Here is a 23,997-nt window from a genome sequence, read left to right as displayed (position 1 = left end):
GGCATGAGGAGTGGTGGTAATTGAAAAGGATCCTGTCTTCCAGACACGTGGCGGATCCATGAGACGCCTGTCTTCCAGACACGTGGCGGATCCATGAGACGCTGATGCCAAACACGTTGGTAGATTTCAAGGAGCCTGTACATACAACGGGACCCGGCACTATCTCAGGACAATACTTATCTAATGAACTGCTTTTCCACAAAATCAACAATGTTGGCACTTGTCACGTACAAAGCATATACATTAACATATTGCCTTCATTTCGTTGTGTTTCTGTAGTCAGTTATTCAGTCTTCCATCAGATAGTCAGGCATTACTGCCCTTCTAGAAGTATGAAATATCGCACACCTTTTTATTTTCATGTCACTCTTTTAAAACAAGGGGATGCTTACTAAGGTTCCACGTGCATATACGCAGTGTTTGCAACACTCTAATTTGCCACTTGACCATCAAAATCTACACGTCTGAATGAAATCTGCAGGCCCATTTGTTAAAGTCAAACCAATAAAGACAAAATAGACTACACTGTACGCAATTTTACACTGTTTAATTCTGTCATTATATGGAATGACATCAAATTCCAGTTTAAAAAATATATTGACAGATAATTTACTGAAGACCACAAGGGCCTGCAAATATTAGAAACTGCCGGTCCGATACAATAACAACTGGCGCTGGGCCTCCGGGCCGGCGATTATTTCGAATGCTGTGCATACGTGATACTTTCGTCTTCATGTATGATGTTATAATCGTGCGTAGTGCTACTCAGACGACTAAACTGGAACATTTTTCTGGTGTAGTGTGGTAGTTGGTGTGGTAGCCAAATTTTGGTTTCTAGTCTTCTTTAATCCAAGTATCATCAGAATGGTTGCGTATTTGAAATTTTGTGGCTGACTGCATGTACCCAGGTAGTGTGTCCCCAGGTACCCCACCCAGGCGCAGCGATGACTTAGCACAACATCACTGGTCGCATGGAACTCAGGGTAGGATAGTGTGTGCTCAGATACCCTCACATCCAGATAGAGTGTGCACAGTTACTCTCCCACCCAGACACCCTTCTGGGCTGTTTACATGGCTATTCATCTATTATTATTTTTTAATTTTTAATTTCATTACTTTCTCTTTTTTTCGGAGGAGAGAGAGAGAGAGAGAGAGAGAGAGAGAAAGAGAGAGAGAGGAGAGAGAGAGAGAGAGAGAGAGAGAGAGAGAGAGAGAGAGAGAGAGCTGGAGGAGAGAGAGAGAGAGCTGAGGGCGGGTTCACAGGGCCAGATTCTACTTATGGGGTGGAAAATATTATTGATAATCCATCGAACATACCATTTGTAGGTCTTCAGGCTGTGCTAACAAGATGGTTTGTATCCCATGAAGATATGAAGATCGACTCAGTGGTCTCTATTATGGACCCTACATACACTTGGTAAAAAATTATATTATCTACAGACTCTTAAAATTTACATTGTCTCTGATATAATTAAACAATAACTCATATTCTATTGTCATCAATTCTACCGCCGTGATATTGCTGGAATATTGCTAAAAGCGGCGTAAAACTAAACTCACTCAGTCAGTCATCAATTCTCCCAGTGCGGTACTGGTATTTCATCCTTGTAATATTTGTTTGTGACCCTTATATAACACTATTACTATACAGTAATATAATTTTGTATTATTACACCGTTTTCTCACCTGCCGATGTAATATGACCTTAACTACGAAACGACCTTTTAGAAATTTGTGACCCACAATCCAACTTTTCAACTCTGAATTTTGACCCTCGTCGGCGTGGTGTTATTTGCTTCAGTGTCAAGAAAGTAGAGGTCATGGCCAGTATCAGGAAGGCTGCAGTGGTAAGCTCCGATAACTTTTTATACTTTAGCAAGTATCATGGATTGTTGACAGTTTCCACTCATATAAATCAAGAGTATTTTGTCATTATTAGCCATGGGTGGGGTTAAGAAGCTCCGCGCAGCGATACCGCGTCCACTGCGCTATGCATTTAGAGTAGCACGCGTCGAAGAGGAGCTGACATTAACCGCATCTGGCATAAGCTGGGCCCCGTCTCGCATACCTAGCTTTGTCGAACGTTAGCGCGCGCAAAGGGAGCCGGGAACCAGCTTACATCTGGCATTGATCGAGATGGAAAACTTGCGTTAAAACACCCCCCAAAACCCAAACTTGTCAGGTCATAAGAACTTCTCTAGAGGTTGTGTGAGCTTCATGTTCTGAAAAAAAGTCGTTTCTGCCACTTACGTTTGTTGACAGTGTTAGATTTGAGGTCGGATTATAACCTTGAGTTCGGATTATAAAGGGCTACTGATCCGGAACAATTGTCCGGGACAATTTAAACAATTTAAAGTTTAATTTCATCTCCCAGTGAATGAGAGTACTACGATTGAAAGTAGACTGATTCTGTTGAATACTACAACAAATGAAACAAAACAAAATGCAGACATTCAAATAAAGATTTAGTGTATAAATAATATCCTCACTAGCTATTCTCAAAATGCTCGTAGCCATACAAACTTCTTAATCCCATATGATCAAAGTTAAGAATTCTTAGGGCTACGAATGTTTCGAGAATTGCTAGCCAGATGGCTACTTTAATTTGTTAGTTTTCTGTCTGCATTAGTAGACCTACATACATATCAACATATTATCAGTTAAACCTTTGATCCATGTGTTTTTTTAACTCGTGAAATGAGTCCTCTTTCTTCCAAGTGCCTATTACATAGCACGCATTATACTTACCACATAAGACCTGAATTTATAAGGCTGAGTAACTGCCCAAGACACGAGAAATGTTAGATGGAACCTTTGTCAGTTAATCTGAGTTACCACTGATTATGCTGGTTATGAATTCATTAACGTAGTGAATGATGACAAATGAGCAGGTGTAGGTTTATGCCACCAAGCATGGATGAGGACAAGGTAGTAGTATGGTTGTATTGTATGTTATTTAGTTGCTAAAATGTCGCCACTGTTTTAAGCATACCGACGGAACTTCTTAGTAGCATATATAATGCATGCAAGCATTTGCTGTGTGCTACAGTAAAAACTTGTAGGAAAATATTCATGTAGGTGTGTGTTTTTTCAAATTATAGCAATGGCAAAATGGGATTGAATACATTTACAGCTTCAAATATATCAGATTTGTGTTTTTAATATTATAGGTCAATTGAGATGACATGATTAAATAACATGATTAAAAATGAAGATACGAAACACTGAAATGTGATCAACATCAGATCAGTCAACACACCATCGATGCATCAGAAATCTGAAAATGCTTGTACTGCTGGGTAATTGATCAAAATCAGATCCTTTTATTTGGAAATATCCCTGAAGGTTAGAGACGGACTCTGTCTAACACCAGGGTACAGGTGAACCTAGTCAAACCAGGGTTCAGTTGACCTATTCTAACTGAGTTACAATTGACTTATTCTAACCTAAGACCTGAGGGTCCGAGGTGGACCCAGTATAACATGGGGTACTGTGGACCTAGACTGAGGTAAGATGTGTTCTGTGTTCCAGGTGACGGGGTCCAACAAGGGCATTGGGTTTGCTGTTGTGAGAGGGCTGTGTAAAAGCTTTGATGGTGATGTCTTCCTGACAGGTAACTAGTCCAATGTATGTCATGTAGGGCTGGTTGTCGATGTAACTTATAGAGATCGATAATCGCTAAGTAACTCAGTCCAGTGTTTTTTCTGTCGGGCAAGCAAATTTGTATATCACGCTGTACCAGTGTCCAGTTGACTTTCCAATGTTAATTGTGTTGTTTATTTAAAAAATGAACAGAAAAATCGGCCGGTATAGTGGAAAAATTATCAGGGCAAGTGAGTTTACATGTTCCACTGTACCGGAGGACACTAGCAATTTTAGAGTTATTTCCACCCCTGTTTGAGCAAACATGCCAGAAATGTGTGAAAGAAGTCAGCGTATTTCAGGTCACTGGTGAATGGTGACATTTATGCATTGGTTACCACCAAAAACAGTGTCCTGAACATACGTTAGAAGCAGTGCATGAATAAAGACATAAATGTGTTTACTGTGTGTGTAAGTTACATCTTTGTTTCATGTCAGTAGTTATTGTATGATATTATTGATGACCATTATATATTGAATTCTCATTGGCGATATATTTTATAAGCAATCGTTTTAGCCAGCCCTCATTTCCAGTGGATTTCTCAACCAGGCCCTGTTGTCTCCAAGAACGCCATCTTCTCTCATGGGTTTCTTATAAAGACACCAGTATGGTGGTGTGTAACCAGGATTGAAGGCTGGTGTTAAGATGTTTCATTATATTTCAAACATAGCAATGTGTTGGTGTGTGAGAGAAATATGTGGTCATGTGCATAGAGCTCAGGTCACAAATCAGTTGAAGTTATGCAGCATTGGGTGTAGAGAGTCCTTGGATGGGTGACCATGTTTGGCAGCTTGATTCCTGAGAGTTTCTAGGACTTCAGTCCACTTCAGTGGATGGAGACCATCAAGTGTGCTTGAATGTCATATGTAGATTCTGTTATTGAGGACAGTTGTCTAAGGTTGCACATTTTGAATCTCTCTATTTTTGCAAGAATCCCAAGAATTACATAGTTGTGAGTTCGGATCCAAATTAACTCTAATGATGAGCGAAGGTTAGTCAGCGCCATGCCGAGTTTCAAGGTTATATCCATCTTCATATTGTTGTACCTTGCAGCTCGGGATGAAGGTCGTGGCCAGGCCGCCATTGCTGACCTAAACAAGGAAGGCCTCCAGCCCAAGTTCCATCAACTGGACATCAATGACCAGTCAAGCATCGAACGGCTGAAGTCCTTCCTACTGTCCACTTACGGGGGATTAGATGTTCTGGTCAACAATGCTGGAATTGCATACAGGGTAAAATAATATACTTCTGTGACAAGTCAAAAAAATGAGCAGAGCGCTTTGATCTTTTGAAAATGGACTTGAGGAAGGTGCTGTAACCAAAGACTTGCAGAAAAAAGCTTAACCCCCATTTGCAGAAGATATCTCATGCCCAGGTCACACCCTTTGGATTTTGCAAGTATGTGATTGTGTTTCTGATGCACCTCCTCCACAAATGGCAGCCTCTCCTCCTCAGTCCAATTTCGCCTCCTCTTGACCAATCAAGAAATAAGATCGGTGCTCCTTCCATCTTGTTGACACAATTTGCAGATAATGAAGCATTTAAATTGGAAATGGAAGTCGAAATCCATGCCAAAGCTGCTTACCTTGTGTTGATTAAGTAAACTGTGATCATTCTCAGATGCTCAGTCAGAAAGCTGTTTTAGAGTTGTTTTTACGCGTTTTAAGTACAGCTAAAGTTACAGAATCATGATACTATGGTATGCCTTTTACTGGTTTTGAGAAATTGTACTGTTCATGTCACGGGAGGACTGTAAATCTTTTCAGAGGATGACTGTAAATGTTTCCTATTCCAGAATGCTGACCCAGCACCGTTTGCTGAGCAAGCTGAATTTACCTGTAAAACCAACTTCTGGGCCACCCTGCTTACTTCTCGTATACTGTTCCCTCTCCTCAGACCACATGCCAGGTACTGGTAGATACATAGACAAGTACCTGGTGACATCAGACACTGGTGGATGCATAGACAAGCACCTGGTCACATCAGACACTGGTGGATGCATAGACAAGCACCTGGTGACATCAGACACTGGTAGATACATAGACAAGCACCTGGTCACATCAGACATTGGTAGATGCATAGACAAGCACCTGGTCACATCAGACACTGGTGGATGCATAGACAAGCACCTGGTCACATCAGACACTGGTAGATACATAGACAAGCACCTGGTCACATCAGACATTGTTACATGCAGTAGACAAGCACCTGGTCACATCAGACACTGTTACATGCAGTAGACAAGCACCTGGTCACATCAGACACTGGTAGATACATAGACAAGCACCTGGTCACATCAGACATTGGTAGATACATAGACAAGCACCTGGTCACATCAGACACTGGTAGATACATAGACAAGCACCTGGTCACATCAGACACTGGTGGATGCATAGACAAGCACCTGGTGACATCAGACACTGGTGGATGCATAGACAAGCACCTGGTCACATCAGACACTGGTGGATGCATTAGACAAGCACCTGGTCACATCAGACACTGGTAGATACATAGACAAGCACCTGGTCACATCAGACACTGGTGGATGCAGTAGACAAGCACCTGGTCACATCAGACACTGGTAGATACATAGACAAGCACCTGGTCACATCAGACACTGGTGGATGCATAGACAAGCACCTGGTCACATCAGACACTGGTGGATGCATTAGACAAGCACCTGGTCACATCAGACACTGGTGGATGCATAGACAAGCACCTGGTCACATCAGACACTGGTAGATACATAGACAAGCACCTGGTCACATCAGACACTGGTGGATGCATAGACAAGCACCTGGTCACATCAGACACTGGTGGATGCATTAGACAAGCACCTGGTGACATCAGACACTGGTAGATACATTAGACAAGCACCTGGTCACATCAGACACTGGTAGATACATAGACAAGCACCTGGTCACATCAGACACTGGTGGATGCATAGACAAGCACCTGGTCACATCAGACACTGGTAGATACATAGACAAGCACCTGGTCACATCAGACACTGGTGGATGCATTAGACAAGCACCTGGTGACATCAGACACTGGTAGATACATAAACAAGCACCTGGTCACATCAGACACTGGTAGATACATAGACAAGCACCTGGTGACATCAGACATTGTTACATGTAGTAGACAAGCACCTGGTGACATCAGACACTGGTGGATGCAGTAGACAAGTACCTGGTCACATCAGACACTGATAGATACTTAGACAAGTACCTGGTAACATCACACAGTGGTAGATACATAGACAAGTACCTGGTCACATCAGACACTGGTGGATGCATTAGACAAGCACCTGGTGACATCAGACACTGGTGGATGCAGTAGACAAGTACCTGGTTACATCAGACACTGGTGGATGCATTAGACAAGCACCTGGTGACATCAGACATTGTTACATGCAGTAGAGAAGCACCTGGTCACATCAGACACTGGTGGATGCATTAGACAAGTACCTGGTGACATCAGACATTGTTGGATGCAGTAGACAAGCACCTGGTGACATCAGACATTGGTACATGCATTAGACAAGCACCTGGTGACATCAGACATTGTTACATGTAGTAGACAAGCACCTGGTCACATCAGACATTGTTACATGCAGTAGACAAGTACCTGGTGACATCAGACATTGTTACATGCAGTAGACAAGCACCTGGTCACATCAGACATTGGTTGCATGCATTAGACAAGCACCTGGTCACATCAGACATTGGTTACATGCAGTAGACAAGCACCTGGTCACATCAGACATTGGTGGATGCATTAGACCTCGGTCAAGCACCTTGTCACATCAGACAACACCTGGTCACATCAGACATTGTTACATAGTAGACAAGCACCTGGTCACATCAGACACTGGTGGATGCATAGACAAAGGACCTGGTCACATCAGACATTGGTGGATGCATTAGACAAGCACCTGGTGACATCAGACATTGTTACATACAGTAGACAAGCACCTGGTGACATCAGACATTGTTACATGTAGTAGACAAGCACCTGGTCACATCAGACACTGGTGGATGCAGTAGACAAGCACCTGGTCACATCAGACACTGGTAGATACATAGACAAGCACCTGGTCACATCAGACACTGGTGGATGCATTAGACAAGCACCTGGTGACATCAGACACTGGTAGATACATAAACAAGCACCTGGTCACATCAGACACTGGTAGATACATAGACAAGCACCTGGTGACATCAGACATTGTTACATGTAGTAGACAAGCACCTGGTCACATCAGACATCAGACATGGATGCATGTAGACAAGTACCTGGTCACATCAGACACTGATAGATACTTAGACAAGTACCTGGTAACATCACACAGTGGTAGATACATAGACAAGTACCTGGTCACATCAGACACTGGTGGATGCATTAGACAAGCACCTGGTCACATCAGACACTGGTGGATGCAGTAGACAAGTACCTGGTGACACAATCAGACACTGGTGGATGCATTAGACAAGCACCTGGTGACATCAGACATTGGTTGATGCATTAGAGAAGCACCTGGTCACATCAGACACTGGTGGATGCATTAGACAAGCACCTGGTGACATCAGACATTGTTACATGCAGTAGACAAGCACCTGGTGACATCAGACACTGGTGGATGCATTAGACAAGCACCTGGTCACATCAGACACTGGTAGATGCATTAGACAAGCACCTGGTCACATCAGACACTGGTAGATACATAGACAAGTACCTGGTCACATCAGACATTGTTACATGTAGTAGACAAGCACCTGGTCACATCAGACATTGGTGGATGCAGTAGACAAGCACCTGGTCACATCAGACACTGGTGGATGCATTAGACAAGCACCTGGTGACATCAGACACTGGTGGATGCATTAGACAAGCACCTGGTGACATCAGACATTGGTAGATGCATTAGACAAGCACCTGGTGACATCAGACATTGTTACATGTAGTAGACAAGCACCTGGTGACATCAGACATTGGTGGATGCATTAGACAAGCACCTGGTGACATCAGACACTGGTGGATGCATTAGACAAGTACCTGGTGACATCAGACACTCGTGGATGCATTAGACAAGCACCTGGTGACATCAGACATTGTTACATGCAGTAGACAAGCACCTGGTCACATCAGACACTGGTAGATACATAGACAAGCACCTGGTCACATCAGACATTGTTACATGCAGTAGACAAGCACCTGGTCACATGAGACACTGGTATACGTAGATGCAGTTGACAAGCACCTGGTGGAATCAAACACTAGTAGATGCATAGACAAGTACCTGCTCATATCAGACATCTGTTCTATCAGGGTGTATTCACAATGTTCTGAAGAATGTAAGTTTATTCAGTGTCATATTACTTGGCAGCCCAGCAGATAAGTGCAGTTTTTTCACTGAATTGTGCACTTTGTGTTACAAACATGAAATTTTGCATGATTGTAGCTTATACCCTTCTTATTAAATAAAGATAGAGAGGCCTCGCAGATTTTTTATATTTTTCATAATATTTGGGGTAAAAGTTATTTTATTTATGTGTATACTTATTTTATGGGTAGTCATGATATATATTATATTCACTTCTGTAGACCACCATTAAAGATAAAATAGATGTATAGATGGAAAATGATCAGCTATAAATTTCCTACAATTTGATATATGACTTATGAGAATTGGAGAATGTTAAAAGAAGTTATGATGAAAATAGTAGAAAAATGATTATTTTTCACTTTTTCCCACAAAACTATGAACAATATAAAAAATCTGCGAGGCCTCTCGATCTTTATTTAATAAGAAGTGTATAAGCTACAATCATGCCAAATTTCATGCTTGTAACACAAAGTGCACAATTTGGTCACTTATCTGCTGGACTAGTAGCATGAGTACAATATGCACCAGGACTGAACATCGGCACTTTAGTCCACTAGTCAGTGAGGTATGAAACACTTAAAGGGTTTGTTATTTTGTGTCAACACCTCTACCAGTAGCCTAGGAAACCTGCAGGGATGGATACTGAGTATGGGGATGAGCAAGGAGAGTATGAACCATCTGGGGATCCGGGGGCTACAATATACCTGGTAGTAGTGGTCAACAAAGGTCATTAAATGGTGGTCACTTGGTTAAATACATCATACTCCAGTGTTGGTAAGGATTTGATCAGTGTTTGTTTGATCCTGACTCATGATCAAACAGCTGCAGTATTGCTGAAGGAAATTATATTCAATACATAACCTAATCCTGCCATTACTCTGGACAAGGCTGCAGGTCCAAGAGAGGTGAAACTTTGTTCTTTTCCATATGTTTACTTTACTCCTGTAATCCTGGGAGGGGCATATACCTACTGTGAAACATGCTGATTATGTTATGCCAGGGCTGTTTCTGTGTCCAGCGTGCTAGCTTACACAGCTATCGATCAGTGTTCCCCTGCCGTTCAAGGTCGCTTCAAGGACCCTACCCTCACAATGGAAGGACTGGAGAAGATCATGCAAGAGTTTGTAGAGTAAGTCAGCTATGTATGTACTCAACAGTGAATCAATGGCAACAGTGGCTCTGAATATTTTCATGTTGATTATATTGTTTGTCATCGTATAACTGGAATATTGTGTATTGAAGCTTTAAACAAAACAAATAAATAAACAATGACAACAGTAGCTCGTAATTTCTTATTGAATATATTGTATTCTTTCAGTACTTAACCGAAAATGATTTTTTTTAAGACTTGATATGTCCAGCGTTTTCTGACCATAAAATCGAGCTGAAACTGTTTTCAAATATTTTTGGTTTTAGAAAGCCATGTGTCTTTAGTATGGCAGTGTGATATATGTCATAGTCATTTTAGACTTTCTGCTCTGTAAGCTGTGAACAACAATGTTTTGAAGTGACTAAGAGGGTTGGAGTTTGAGGCCAACTTCCTAGAATAGAAATATATAAAATCTTATGAAATATCACAACCATAAACAAACTGGGTGTGAAGTCCATGACATTATGACATCAGTGTGTAATATGATGAACATGGATGATGTGGTTGTTCATTGGCAAGCCAACTACTGGAATAAACAGACATGTTAGTCCATATCGGCGTTACCGATATTGTGTCAGGAATAAGTTTGGTTTACAGCACTTTCATTGATGTATTGTACATTGTTAGTGCTGCGAAGGCAGGTAGACATCTTGAAGAGGGGTTTCCAAAGTCAGCGTATGGTACCTCCAAGATCGGGAAGAACTTCATGACTGTCATTCAGGATAGAGACATCAGGAAGGACCCGAGAGAGGACATTGTCATCAACTCAGTAAGTGAATTAGTATAATCAGATCTCTTACTTAGATGCAATACCTCCCTCCATACATGAACTTCAGTGACAATCGATATTTACAATCGAGCTTACAGAAATCAGTGATCTTTGTACTTTGTAGGCTCTCATTCACAGTATTGACAAAGGTGAGCTCTCTACCTCCTGTAGAATATTACGATGATGATGACGATGATGATGATGATGATGATGATGATGATGTCTTTTTGTCCCATTCCCAGTGCTGTCCTGGCCATGTACAAACAGATATGTCGAGTCATACAGGCCCAAGGAATATTGATGAAGGTGAGTTATGGAGACTTGTTGCAAGAATATAACAATGTACAAAATACATGGCTCATCTTCCTGTGTTAATCCACACATGAACTAATACAAGGATACCTGGGGCTTGTTGCCTCAGTGCTTGTGGTCCATTCCACAAGGTGACATGGCACTACGATGATCGTAATGCTCATACTTTAACATAGATTTATGACTGTCATAGCACTAGGATGATCGTAATGTCCATACTTTAACATAGACTTATGACTGTCGTAGCACTACGATGATCGTAATGCCCATACTTTAACATAGATTTATGACTGTCATAGCACTACGATGATCATAATGCTCATACTTTAACATAGAGTTATGACTGTTGTAGCACTAGGATGATCGTAATGCCCATACTTTAATAGACTTATGACTGTTGTAGCACTAGGATGATCGTAATGCCCATACTTTAATAGACCTATACTGTTGTTTTACCGCATGATCGTGAATGCCTCATACTTTTACATAGATTTATGACTGTTGTAGCACTAGGATGATCGTAATACCCATACTTTAATAGACCTATGAATGTTGTAGCACTACGATGATCATAATGCTCATACTTTTACATAGAGTTATGACTGTTGTTGCACTAGGATGATCGTAATGCCCATACTTTTACATAGATTTATGACTGTTGTAGCACTAGGATGATCGTAATACCCATACTTTAATAGACCTATGACTGTTGTAGCACTACGATGATCATAATGCCCATACTTTAACATAGATTTATGACTGTCATAGCACTACGATGATCATAATGCTCATACTTTTACATAGAGTTATGACTGTCATAGCACTACGATGATCATAATGCCCATACTTTTACATAGAGTTATGACTGTCATAGCACTACGATGATCATAATGCCCATACTTTAACATAGAGTTATGACTGTCATAGCACTACGATGATTGTAATGCCCGGTATACTTTTAACATAGAGTTATGACTGTCGAGCACCTAACGGATGATCATAATGCCCATACTTTAACATAGAGTTATGACTGTCGTAGCACTCACGATGATCGTAATGCCCATACTTTAACATAGAGTTATGACTGTCGTAGCACCACGATGATAATAATGCCCCATACTTTTAACATGTAGACTTATGACTGTGCATTAGCACTAATACGACATGATCATAATGCCCATACATAGAGTTATGACTGTCATAGCACTCACGATGATCATAATGCCCATACTTTAACATAGGAGTTATGACTGTTGTAGCACTAGGATGATCGTAATGCCCATACTTTAAATAGAGAGTTATGACTGTCTTAGCACTACGATGATCATAATGCCCATACTTTAACATAGAGTTATGACTGTTGTAGCACTAGGATGATCATAATGCCCATGCTTTTACATAGATTTATGACTGTCATAGCACAACGATGATCATAATGCCCATACTTTACATAGAGTTATGACTGTCATAGCACTGCACGATGATCATAATGCCCATACTTTTACATAGAGTTATGACTGTCACCTAGCACTACGATGATCATAATGCCCATACTTTTTAACATAGAGTTATGACTGTCATAGCACTATGATGATCATAATGCCCATACTTTAACATCATAGCAATTTCCATCATCATTAGCACTAACATGATCATAATGCCCATACTTTAACATAGAGTTATGACTGTCATAGCACTACGATGATCATAATGCCCATACTTTAACATAGAGTTATGACTGTCATAGCACTACGATGATCATAATGCCCATACTTTAACATAGAGTTATGACTGTTGTAGCACTAGGATGATCATAATGCCCATACTTTTAACATAGAGTTATGACTGTCGGTGCAGCACTCATGATGATCATAATGCCCATACTTTTTACATAGAGTTATGACTGTTGTAGCACTCACGATGATCATAATGCCCATACTTTAACATAGAGTTATGACTGTTGTAGCTACTATCGTTGATCATAATGCCCATACTTTAACATAGAGTTATGACTGTCGCCAGCACTAATGCATGATCATAATGCCCATACTTTTAACATAGAGTTATGACTGTAGTAGCACTACGCATGATCATAATGCCCATACTTTTACATAGAGTTATGACTGTCATAGCACTACCGATGATCATAATGCCCATACTTTAACATAGAGTTATGACTGCTAGCACTTTCGATGATCATAATGCCCATACTTTTTACATAGAGTTATGACTGTCATAGCACCACGATGATCATAATGCCCATACTTTAACATAGAGTTATGACTGTCGTAGCATAATTCACGATGATCATAATGCCCATACTTTAACATAGAGTTATGACTACAAGGCAGCACTCACCATGATCATAATGCCCATACTTTAACATAGAGTTATGACTATAGCACTACGATGATCATAATGCCCATACTTTTAACATAGAGTTATGACTGTCATAGCACTACGATGATCATAAATGCCCATACTTTAACATAGAGTTATGACTGTTGTAGCACCAATGATCGATCATAATGCCCATACTTTTAACATAGAGTTATGACTGTCGTAGCACTACGATGATCATAATGCCCATACTTTAACATAGAGTTATGACTGTTGTAGCACTACGATGATCATAATGCCCATACTTTAACATAGATTTATGACTGTTGCAGCGCTACGATGATCATAATGCCCATACTTTAACATAGACTTTATGACTGTTGTAGCACTCGATGATTGTAATGCCCATATTCTTTAACATAGATTTATGACTGTTGTAGCACTAGGATGAGGATGATAAATTAATGCCCATACTTTAATAGACCTATGACTGTCGTAGCACTACGATGATCGTAATGCCCATACTTTAACATAGACTTAAGACTGTCGCAGCTCTACGATGATCGTAAAGTCCATACTTTATCATAGACTTATGACTGTCGAAGCACTATGATGATCGTAATGCCCATACTTTAACATAGAGTTATGACTGTCATAGCACCACGATGATTGTAATGCCCATACTTTAACATTTAAGGATTGACTGTGTATTTCTTTCGTTGCATTGAGGTATGAAACTAAAAACCAATGTGCAAACTGTATGAATCCGCGTACCGCGTTTTCATACCTCAATGCAACGAAAGAAATACACAGTCAATCCTTATAATTAAATACAACAACAAATACTATAGGCTTTCAAAAATATTTTATTTAAACACAATCAAATTCATCTAAACAGATATCTTTGTTACCACCGATTTATCGATTAACATTTTAGGTGTAAGACCGTTGGTAATGGCTGACATGACTCAGGTGACTCATTTACATAAAATGACACACCTACCAAACCATTAGCCAATCAGCATAGAGCACCCCCAAACAGCTGTCAATCAACCAAGCTAACATCGAGGTTTGCGAGCAGAAGCGGAACAAGACACCGCGTGGCGCATGCGGTAGCGCAAAGTTTCAAGTTCAAACATTTGAATTATTACCAGCGAACTGAAAGACACAGTTTGAAAAGTGAGAATTGGAAATGAAGCCGATGACATGAAGTTAGTGGAACTTAGATTGTTAGTGGCAGCAGTATTTACAGCAAGTGGAAAGAGGCTGTGATGTGACTGGGATGCCATGAACTGATATTCCAGCGTGCGCATGCTCTGTCGAGGCAATTACAATGGCGGAAAGCGTCTCGCCATTAATTCTTAGTTTTGAGTAGTCGTTGTGTGGCGACTATAACTACGCCGCGGAACTTTCATTCCTATGGCCACTCATAAACATTATGTGACGAAGTTCAAAGCCAGCGTCACTCATGGCTTGGATTGCTGTATTGGCGAAGGCAATGAGCAGTGTATGACTGACTACATTGGGCATTGCGACATAAGTCAGACATGAAACGAGTGAACTGGTATTTTTTGACTGGGGTTGCTGTATGCCAAATGTTGTGTGCGTCTGGAGAACTAAGTGCATCTTTATTACAGTCGCGAAAAAAAGTGATCCGGCATTTGGGTCACTTTTGTCAAGGAAGCTGGCGAAGTGCATTGACGGGACATTGGTTTATATCATTCGTCGTGCACATCTGTTTGTAAACTTTGCGCTTCATCGCTGCTGAGACCACCCTGGATGTTTTTGTTTTAAGTTTAGGTGGGACAGTGTGACATATTCAACATTGCTATCATCTACACCGCAAATTCAAAGGATGTGGGCGTAAGCTGCTGGTGAAATTCAAGACCACGACTTACAAAATGGATGGCCAAGTCGCACCATACTTTGTACCGGAGGATAACAGGATTGGATGCGAATGCAGATAAGTGCTAATTTTCATCAGATCACTTGTTTCAATGATTGATTTATGTTGTGTGGGGCGTGACAAGCCATGTTGTACATTGTACTTTAATTTGGCATCAAGCATATCATTTGCAGACTTAAACTGCTTATCTCTTACAATGTCAATATCTCTCCCGATATCATTTAAGTGTCTTTCAGGGCAGAACAAACATTTTTTAAAGTGTTCTTGTGATACTACGGCAGCATGTGCAGCCGGCATATTTTCACATCTTGTTTCCTGGTTTTAGGCTGTGCCTCAGTGTAGAAAAATCTCAACTTTGTGTTAAGTTCCTCTGGTGTAATTGTTGAAAAATCCACAGTCCTCCCTCGCCTCGAACAACCAATCTAAATAAACAGAACGAAAACAATATCTAGAAACCTGACTATGACAGACCCAACTATGTAAACTTTGAACTAGGTAACTTTATAGCAAATCATTTTTTTCTCGGTTAGATCTACATAATTTAATCTCATTCTGATAATTGTTCCATTTTTAAAAATACAACTTTGTGCTGATGAGCGGTCTTTCGCTTTGAGAAAAAATATTAGGATGGAATTTGAAAATAATATTTATATGAATTGTGTATATCTACCTTGGAATAGTTTAACACCCCATTTTGTGTTTCTTTTTGTGGATGTTGATTGTCTGTAGTCATCCATTCGAAGTAAATCATTATTTGATAAAGCGTTTGAAACGATGTGTTTGGGATGGCTTATCATCGACTTGCATTGCACTAGTCATCTCGTGATTTGCCGATGTTTTTGTAGATCTGGTTGATGCTGTTATCTCTAACAAACTTTCAATTTCTTCCAGGTCTAAATCATCCAGAAAATCAATGTTATCTGTGCTAAGAGTTGCAACGTTTCGGTAGATTGATCTTCGAAAATCGACTCAAAATTCCCCAGATCGAAACTTCCGTTCTGGAATTGGCCATCTTGTTGGAATGTAAACAAGACAAGTTGCAGACGACCGTTCGTTGACTGCGTGGTAACCACAGTAACCAGTCAAATAATGTATTATGACAAACACTTTTTTATTAAATAAACACTTTATTAACGTTCACGGATAATTTTGAGTTATTTGTTTATGTTAACCACAATGTATCACTTCAATGTTTATCCAAAGTTCATTAAGGTACCCGAGTGCAAGGGAATTCCCTCGCTGTGTAAAGGTATTCCCCGACATTCCTCAGGTCCGAAAGTAGTCCGGTTCGGTGGGCGTGGCTTATTTTTTTAGATTCATTGGGAAATGAAATCAAAAGAAATGTTCCCAGTTAACCAATCAGATTGCCAGAATTTTAATGAACACAATAAAAATTTAATTATAGACCTATGACTGTTGTAGCACTAGGATGATCGTAAAGCCAATAATTTATCATAGACTTATGACTGTTGTAGCACTACGATGATCGTAATGCCCATACTTTAACATAGATTTATGACTGTTGTAGCACAAGGATGATTGTAATACCCATACTTTAATAGACCTATGACTGTCGTAGCACTACGATGATCGTAAAGCCCATACTGTATCATAGACTTATGACTGTCGTAGCACTACGATGATCGTAATGCCCATACTTTAACATAGATTTATGACTGTTGTAGCACTACGATGATCATAATGCCCATACTTTAACATAGAGTTATGACTGTCATAGCACTACGATGATCATAATGCTCATACTTTTACATAGAGTTATGACTGTCATAGCACTACGATGATCATAATGCCCATACTTTTACATAGATTTATGACTGTCATAGCACTACGATGATCATAATGCCCATACTTTAACATAGAGTTATGACTGTCGTGGCACTACGATGACTGTAATGCTCATACTTTAACATAGATTTATGACTGTCATAGCACTAGGATGATCGTAATGCCCATACTTTAACATAGACTTATGACTGCCGTAGCACTTCGATGATCGTAATACCCATACTTTAACATAGACTTATGACTGTCGTAGCACTACGATGATAATGCCCATACTTTAACGTAGATTTATGACTGTCAAAGTGCTACAATGGCTTTGTGGAAAGAAGCCCACATGTAGAATACATCATGGTCCTTCAGTGCTTGTTTCCTCATCTATACTTGAGTTACCCAGTGTTTGTCTATTTTTGTGCACCTGGATGATACCCACATGATCAGTTGCAAATGTTGCTGATGTTGTGAATCACTGCTTTATGTAGATTGACAATAAAACTTGATTGACATGACTGTAATAAAATATAGTTGTCTGTTGCATTATGATTTAAGGATTCATATCCCAGACATATTTGTTCCAGGTGCAGACACCATGGTATATCTGGCACTCTTGCCCCCGAACACCACATCCCCTAAAGGCAACTTCGTTGCTGACAGATCCATTCTGCAGTGGGGATAATTAAAGTATTTTACATGGATAACATGTGCAGGTCTCAGTCAGTGAAACGTTGGAAAGTCTTGTAGATTTGTCTTAATTTTTATAATCCTCTAATTTTGCATAAATTATTCACATTTGAGGAGTAGTTGGTTGTATACTTAGTTTACTTATGCAGTAAGTTCCTTATTGTCTTAGTTGTGCTCATATATCCAGTGTAGCTGTTCTTGATCAAGTGTGAAAACCACCTCTGGACCAATGGGCTGCCAACAAGCTTCCAGTGAGGAAGTGTCGTCTCCACCTCTTTTTGATAGATTATTGTGATTGATTGATTGTTGGTTAGCGCTGCAATATTACAGCTATATTGCGACTGTCTGTAAATAATCGAGTCTTTGTCAGCCATTTTGACAGAAAGACGTTTTCACAGTTTTATCGTGAAAAATACGAGTCTTAAAGTGTGTATAGCTTGAAGAGGTGGAGAAAATAATGAATCTGGCCACAGAAGGTACACGGACATGTCATTTTCAAAGCCTCCTGTATTTGTTATAAAATGTTTACAATGCAAACAGTTGTAGATGTGTCCAGCCTCCAATAATCAATGTCATATATTACATATTATTGAGTTAACCAACATAACAGAAAGTTTATCTCAGCACAATGGGTCCCGCACAATGAACGTTAAGGGACTTTAAAATATAGCGGTATATATAACTACAAAACACACTACATTTTCGACTTGAACCTTATGAAGAGTTTGAAGTTTGATGTCTTTCAGTGGCATTTAGAAGTTGTACATTGATGTCCAAGATATTTTTATGGATTAAACTTCTTTGTAATTTGTCTTCAGTATTGCCAAAATGGCTAACTACAGACCCGTGCCAGTTATATTGGGTCACTTGACGTAATTTGCAAAGACTTACATGTTAATTTAGTGTAGCATAAACAATTTTCATGAATTTAATGTTCTTAAGATCTAAGTCACATTTTGCACATTTGTGAGGAATCATCTTACCTACAATCAAATAATTTCTGTTTAATTTTCCGTTGCTTATTTATTGAATGGCAACCATTTAATCAACATATGTACAGTGGCGTGAACTTCTTTACCATGGCGGCCTGTGGGATTGTGCATTGTGGAACCATACCAAGCTGATAAATATGATGTCATTATAGTTAGATAGTGGTCTAAAAATTGAACTGAAATTATGTGCGCAGAGCAGATATGATTTCACATTTGCCTGTCAAATTTTACAAAGATCCATTCTAAACTCACTTCAGGAAAATTATTTATGCTACACTGAAATAACATGTAGTCTAAGGAAATTAAGTCAAGTGGCTCAGTATAACTGGCACAGGTCTGTAGATCTGCTGTTTACACAGTTTAGTAAACTATTCACTGTCACAGTGTCTGTGACCCAACTGCCCTCCGGTCTGCCAACAGTGGTGATGGGGGGATGGGACAAGATGTCTGATAGATAACAACACTATCTGGATGCCAACCGGTATACCAGTTGGCTTCTCCCAGGGTGCTGGCTACCAACAACCAAGACTCCTTCATTGTGGAGTTCAGCCTGGTGCTCTCCAGGCTCCTATGGTCCAGCCACAACCTTGGAGTAGTAATAGGGAGACAATGCCTGTCTGCCAGTCAAGTTCAGCACAACACCTGCAGCTGATGAGACCACAGGTATGGTTGTATTTTCTCTCTCTTTTTTTTGATGAAAAAAATCGAAACACTATAAGATATTCTTCCATTATCATAAAGTGATACCATTACTGTATTGCCCAATAGGCCTTCTCCTGTGTTCTGCCCCAACTTGACCTACCCAGTCCAGTTCCTCCTCCCCAGTCTCTAGCCCATGTTGACAAGCCAGCTATGTCTACAACAAACAATCCCAAACCCCAAGTCCATCCAAAGCAAAAATCTGAGCTCAAGCCCTGCAAACGCAAGCCCAAAACGTTCAGGCCGAAACCTCAACCACAGCCTCGCATTCCTAAAGAGAAAGTGAGCAAGCATCAGCCTGAGAGCAAGCCCTACTTTGTGCCTCAGCCTCTTGGAGCTAAGTATATCAAAACCCAGAGCAGACCTTTGGGGAACCGTGTCACTAAGCCCTCAGGTGGTAATGGTATCATTAAGTCCTCATGTAAGCTTAGTTTTGCTGAAGAGTTACTGTCTGCTGATCAAGCTTACTTAAAGCCAAAGTCTGTCTTGACCAGGACATTGCCTGTCCCTGATAAGAATGTAAAGGATAAGGTTGTTTCAGCATCAGAACATTGTAGATTAGCGGATACCAATGTCCCAACAGTAAATGTAAATCCTACCAAGTCGATGGACAAAGCTGAGCCTAGCTCTGATGATGAATATGATGTGGAATATCTTTACCTTACTAAACTTATTTTAAGGAAAAAGAGGAAACCCACTGCTGAACCCAGCAAAGAGTCCCCACCCTCACGCAAGAGGAAGTGCCCAGAGGACAACAGTGAGGTGGCCCAAGCTGCAAAACAGACAAGACTGGAGGAGCCCCAGGACGCTCTGGAGCCAGCCCAGGACTCCCTGGAGGACCTGGAAGCTCTCTTGGCTGAGTACAGCTCCAGTCTGTCATCTGGCACCAGGGATTTCTTCTAAATACTGTAAGGTGGAGGGGACAGGTAGGTATAGACTTGTGTATAGTGGCTATCTTCATGTTTATTCAGCAGCAGCATCACAAATGGTTGAAGAGTGAATAGTGATTGGAGGTTTGGGGTTGTTTGTTATGATGTAACTGAAATACATGTTTCTGTTTCTACGTTATGACTACATTTGTTGTTAATAAAATATCTCATTTCAGTTTAAATAGTAGTTATGTTTTATTTTAACAACTGGAGCTGAATTCTGTTGTTAGTGGAGGAACTATTTTAGTGGAGAGTTGTCAATGTTTCCAAACATGAGTTACAACTGGCAATTGTGGGAAGTAAGCAGCATTGCCATGGCAGTGTTATTCAGTATATGCGCTAGTCGCTTTTGTTAACATTGTTTTATATTGTCATCGTATCATTATATATCTGCAAAGAAAGCAGCTTTTATTACCGAGCATTTATTACTGTATCCAAGAGTGAGTTCAAGGCAATATATAGTCCTCTGGTGCAGGACTTATCCTCAAGTACTGCTCTCTGTGTTACTATTTGAGCATATTTCGTACAGTTTGAGTACATGTATCACATTTCCATAGCATTATAGTACTTTTATTGCCTCAGGTATTTAGCAACACAGACTTGAGAGTACCTCAGTATCCCATTCCAAACCAAGAGACATGCATAACCTACGAGTGCCTGTGTGGCCATGGGTGTTCTTTGAGAGTATCAACACAAACATGCAACATATATTGGTTTTCAAACCAATGGGTGAGTGATTTAGGTAATAGGCGAGTTGTCAGCATTGTGGCATGTAAAGTGATCACACCTAGACCAGACAAACCATGATGATACACAACTTCGCAGATAACAGCTTATTCTCCATAAAGTAATAGTCATACCTAGCAGATTATGTAACCAATGCATTCTTACGACAAGAACTGGTGTCTGGATAACGTTTCCTGATCAGGACACGAAAGGTGGGTCACTCTGAGGAACACTTGCAAATAATTTGATAACACATTAAATTAAGCTATATGAGCATTTATTACTGTATCCAAGAGTGAGTTCAAGGCAATACTAACACAATACAGTGTCTGGAGACAACAGATGGCACGTCCATTCGGTTGGTACTCTGGTACAGGACTTATCCTCAGGTATTCCTCTCTTTGTTACTAAGCTACACAAACATTGACTAGATCTGGTACAATGTAAAACCTGTATCATATTTTCATACCTTTAATCATCCCTTTATTCTCCCCTTCCCTCATCTCGTGGCTGCTCTCCGTCTTCCCCTTCTTCCCTCCGTCCTCCTACTTCCTCCATCGTCCCTGCATCCTCACTCCCTCCCTCCTTCCCCTCTCCCCATCCTCCCTGCTTTCCCTTCGTCCCTCCCCTCCTTCCCCACCGGATAACCCCCTTCCCTCCGTTCCCTCTGATGCCTATTTCCTCCATCCCTCCATCCTCCCTGCTCCAATCTCCATCCCCCTTCCCTCTTACGTTCTCCTCTCAGGTCCCCTGATCCACCCTCTTTGCTTTCCCCCTCTGTCATCCATCCTTCCCCCCACCTCCCCATGCCAATCTTTTTCCGTTCTCCCCTCACCTACTTTTCATGCTTTCATTTTCCATCTTGCCAACTTTTTTCCCATGCATCCTCCATCCTCCTACTTCCCTCCACCATCTGACAACCTTCAATCCCTCCCTATTTACGCAATCCTGACTGCTCCCTTTCCATCCTCCCTACTTCCCTCTCCGCTCTCTTCTCCCCTTCAATTCCCCATCCTCCCTCAAATCTGTTCTCCATCCCCTTCAGATCTCCTCCATACCTCCCTCCTGATCGTCCTACTTCCCCTCAATCCTGCCCTACTTCCCCCTCTATCCTCCCCTTCCATTCCTCCTAACCTACACTCCATCCTGACCATTTCCTCCATCCTCCCACTTTCCCCTCTCATTTCTACATCCCTCCCCTCCATCCTCCTACTTCCATCCGTCTGTTTATCCCTCCGTCCTCCCTACTTCTCCATCCCCCTCGTTCTACTTCCATCCTCAATTTCCCTACCATCCTTACTTTCCCCTCAAATCCTCCTACTTCCTCCATCCTCCCCTACCATCCCCTCCATCCTCCTCCTTCCCATTCCCCTCCCTCCTACTTCCCCCTCCATCCTCCCTACTTTCCCCTCCATCCTCCCTGCTCCCCCTCCATCCCTCCCTACTTCCCCTCCATCCTCCCTCCTCCCCCCTCCATCCTCCCTACTTCCCCCTCCATCCTCCCTACTTCCCCTCCATACTTTCCCCCTCCATCCTCCCTACTTCCCTGCCCTTCATCCCTCCTTCCTCCATTCTCCCTACTTCCCCTCCAAATCCTCCCTACTTCCCCTCCATCCTCCTACTTCCCCTCTCCCTCCTTCCCTACTTTTCCCGTTCTCCTCCTCCCTCCATCCTCCCTCCATCCCTCCCTCCTTCCTCCCTCCTTCCATCCTCACTTCCATCCTCCTCCTCCTCATTCCTCCTACCTCCTATCATCCCTCCTACATCCCTCCATCCTCCCTACTTCCCTCCATCCTCCCTCCTCCATCCTATTTCCCTACATTCCCTCCATCCCTCCTACTTCCCCTCCATCCTCCCTACTCCCCATCCTCCCTACTCCCCTCCATCCCTCCTACTTCCCCTCCATCCTCCCTACTTCCCCTTCCATCCTCCTATTTCCCCTCCATCCTCCCTACTTCCTCTCCATCCTCCCTACTTCCCCTCCATCCTCCCTACTTTCCCTCCATCCTCCTACTTCCTCCATCCTCCCTACTCCCCCTCCATTCTCCCTACTCCCCCTCCATCCTCCCTACTTCCCTCCATTCTCCTACTTCCCCTCCATCCTCCCTACTTCCCTCCATCCTCCCTACTTCCCTCCATCCTCCTTCTTCCCTCCATCCTCCCTACTTCCCCTCCATCCTCCCTACTTCCCTCCATCCTCCTATTTCCCCTCCATCCTCCTACTTCCTCCCTCCATCCTCCCTACTTCCCCTCCATCCTCCCTACTTCCCCTCCATCCTCCCTACTTCCCCTCCATCCATCCCTACTTCCCTCCATCCTCCCTACTTCCCCTCCCTCTTCTGCCCTATGTCCTCCTAACTAAAGACCCCCTTCCCCCACTTGTCCCAAACTCACATCACTCCACTTTACTTCGCTCCTCCTCTTCAGATTTCCGAGACCCAGTCCCAACCCGTGTCCCAACACCTTACTTCCCTCCCGTTTCCCAATCTACCCCAACACCTTTCTTACCTCGTATCCTCCTCTTTAACACTTTAATTCCCTCCTCCTCTCCTACTGATATGTCTCCTGTTACCTACTTGTCCCTATTCCTGTCCCACAACCTTACTTCTCTCTTCCTTTCATCCTCCTGTCTCTCCCGTTTCCCAACCTGTCCCAACCCCC

General features: G+C 41.7%; 2 protein-coding genes across 2 annotated transcripts; both read left to right on the top strand.

Moving 5' to 3' along the window:
• The first annotated feature begins 1,762 nt into the window (after window positions 1–1,762).
• Window positions 1,763–20,792, top strand: LOC124263526 (carbonyl reductase [NADPH] 1-like). Its single transcript, XM_046698188.1, has 9 exons — window positions 1,763–1,847; window positions 3,532–3,613; window positions 4,697–4,875; window positions 5,439–5,551; window positions 10,033–10,161; window positions 10,810–10,951; window positions 11,194–11,257; window positions 17,888–19,645; window positions 20,362–20,792. Exons 1-8 carry the CDS (start codon window positions 1,821–1,823, stop codon window positions 17,983–17,985), a joined length of 834 nt encoding a protein of 277 aa, XP_046554144.1. The 5' UTR covers window positions 1,763–1,820; the 3' UTR covers window positions 17,986–19,645; window positions 20,362–20,792.
• A 1,423-nt stretch (window positions 20,793–22,215) lies between these two features.
• On the top strand, window positions 22,216–23,694 carry LOC124263515 (proline-rich protein 36-like). The gene has a single exon (XM_046698175.1). The coding sequence runs from the start codon at window positions 22,216–22,218 to the stop codon at window positions 23,692–23,694; it is 1,479 nt and encodes a 492-aa protein (XP_046554131.1).
• Window positions 23,695–23,997: the final 303 nt, after the last annotated feature.

The sequence above is a fragment of the Haliotis rubra genome, unplaced genomic scaffold (genome assembly GCF_003918875.1).
Source record: "Haliotis rubra isolate DU_JTF1 unplaced genomic scaffold, ASM391887v1 Scf888, whole genome shotgun sequence".
In the NCBI taxonomy this organism is placed as follows: domain Eukaryota; kingdom Metazoa; phylum Mollusca; class Gastropoda; order Lepetellida; family Haliotidae; genus Haliotis; species Haliotis rubra.
The sequence above is the reverse complement of the archived record's forward strand: the minus strand, read 5'-3'. Positions and strand labels throughout refer to the sequence as shown.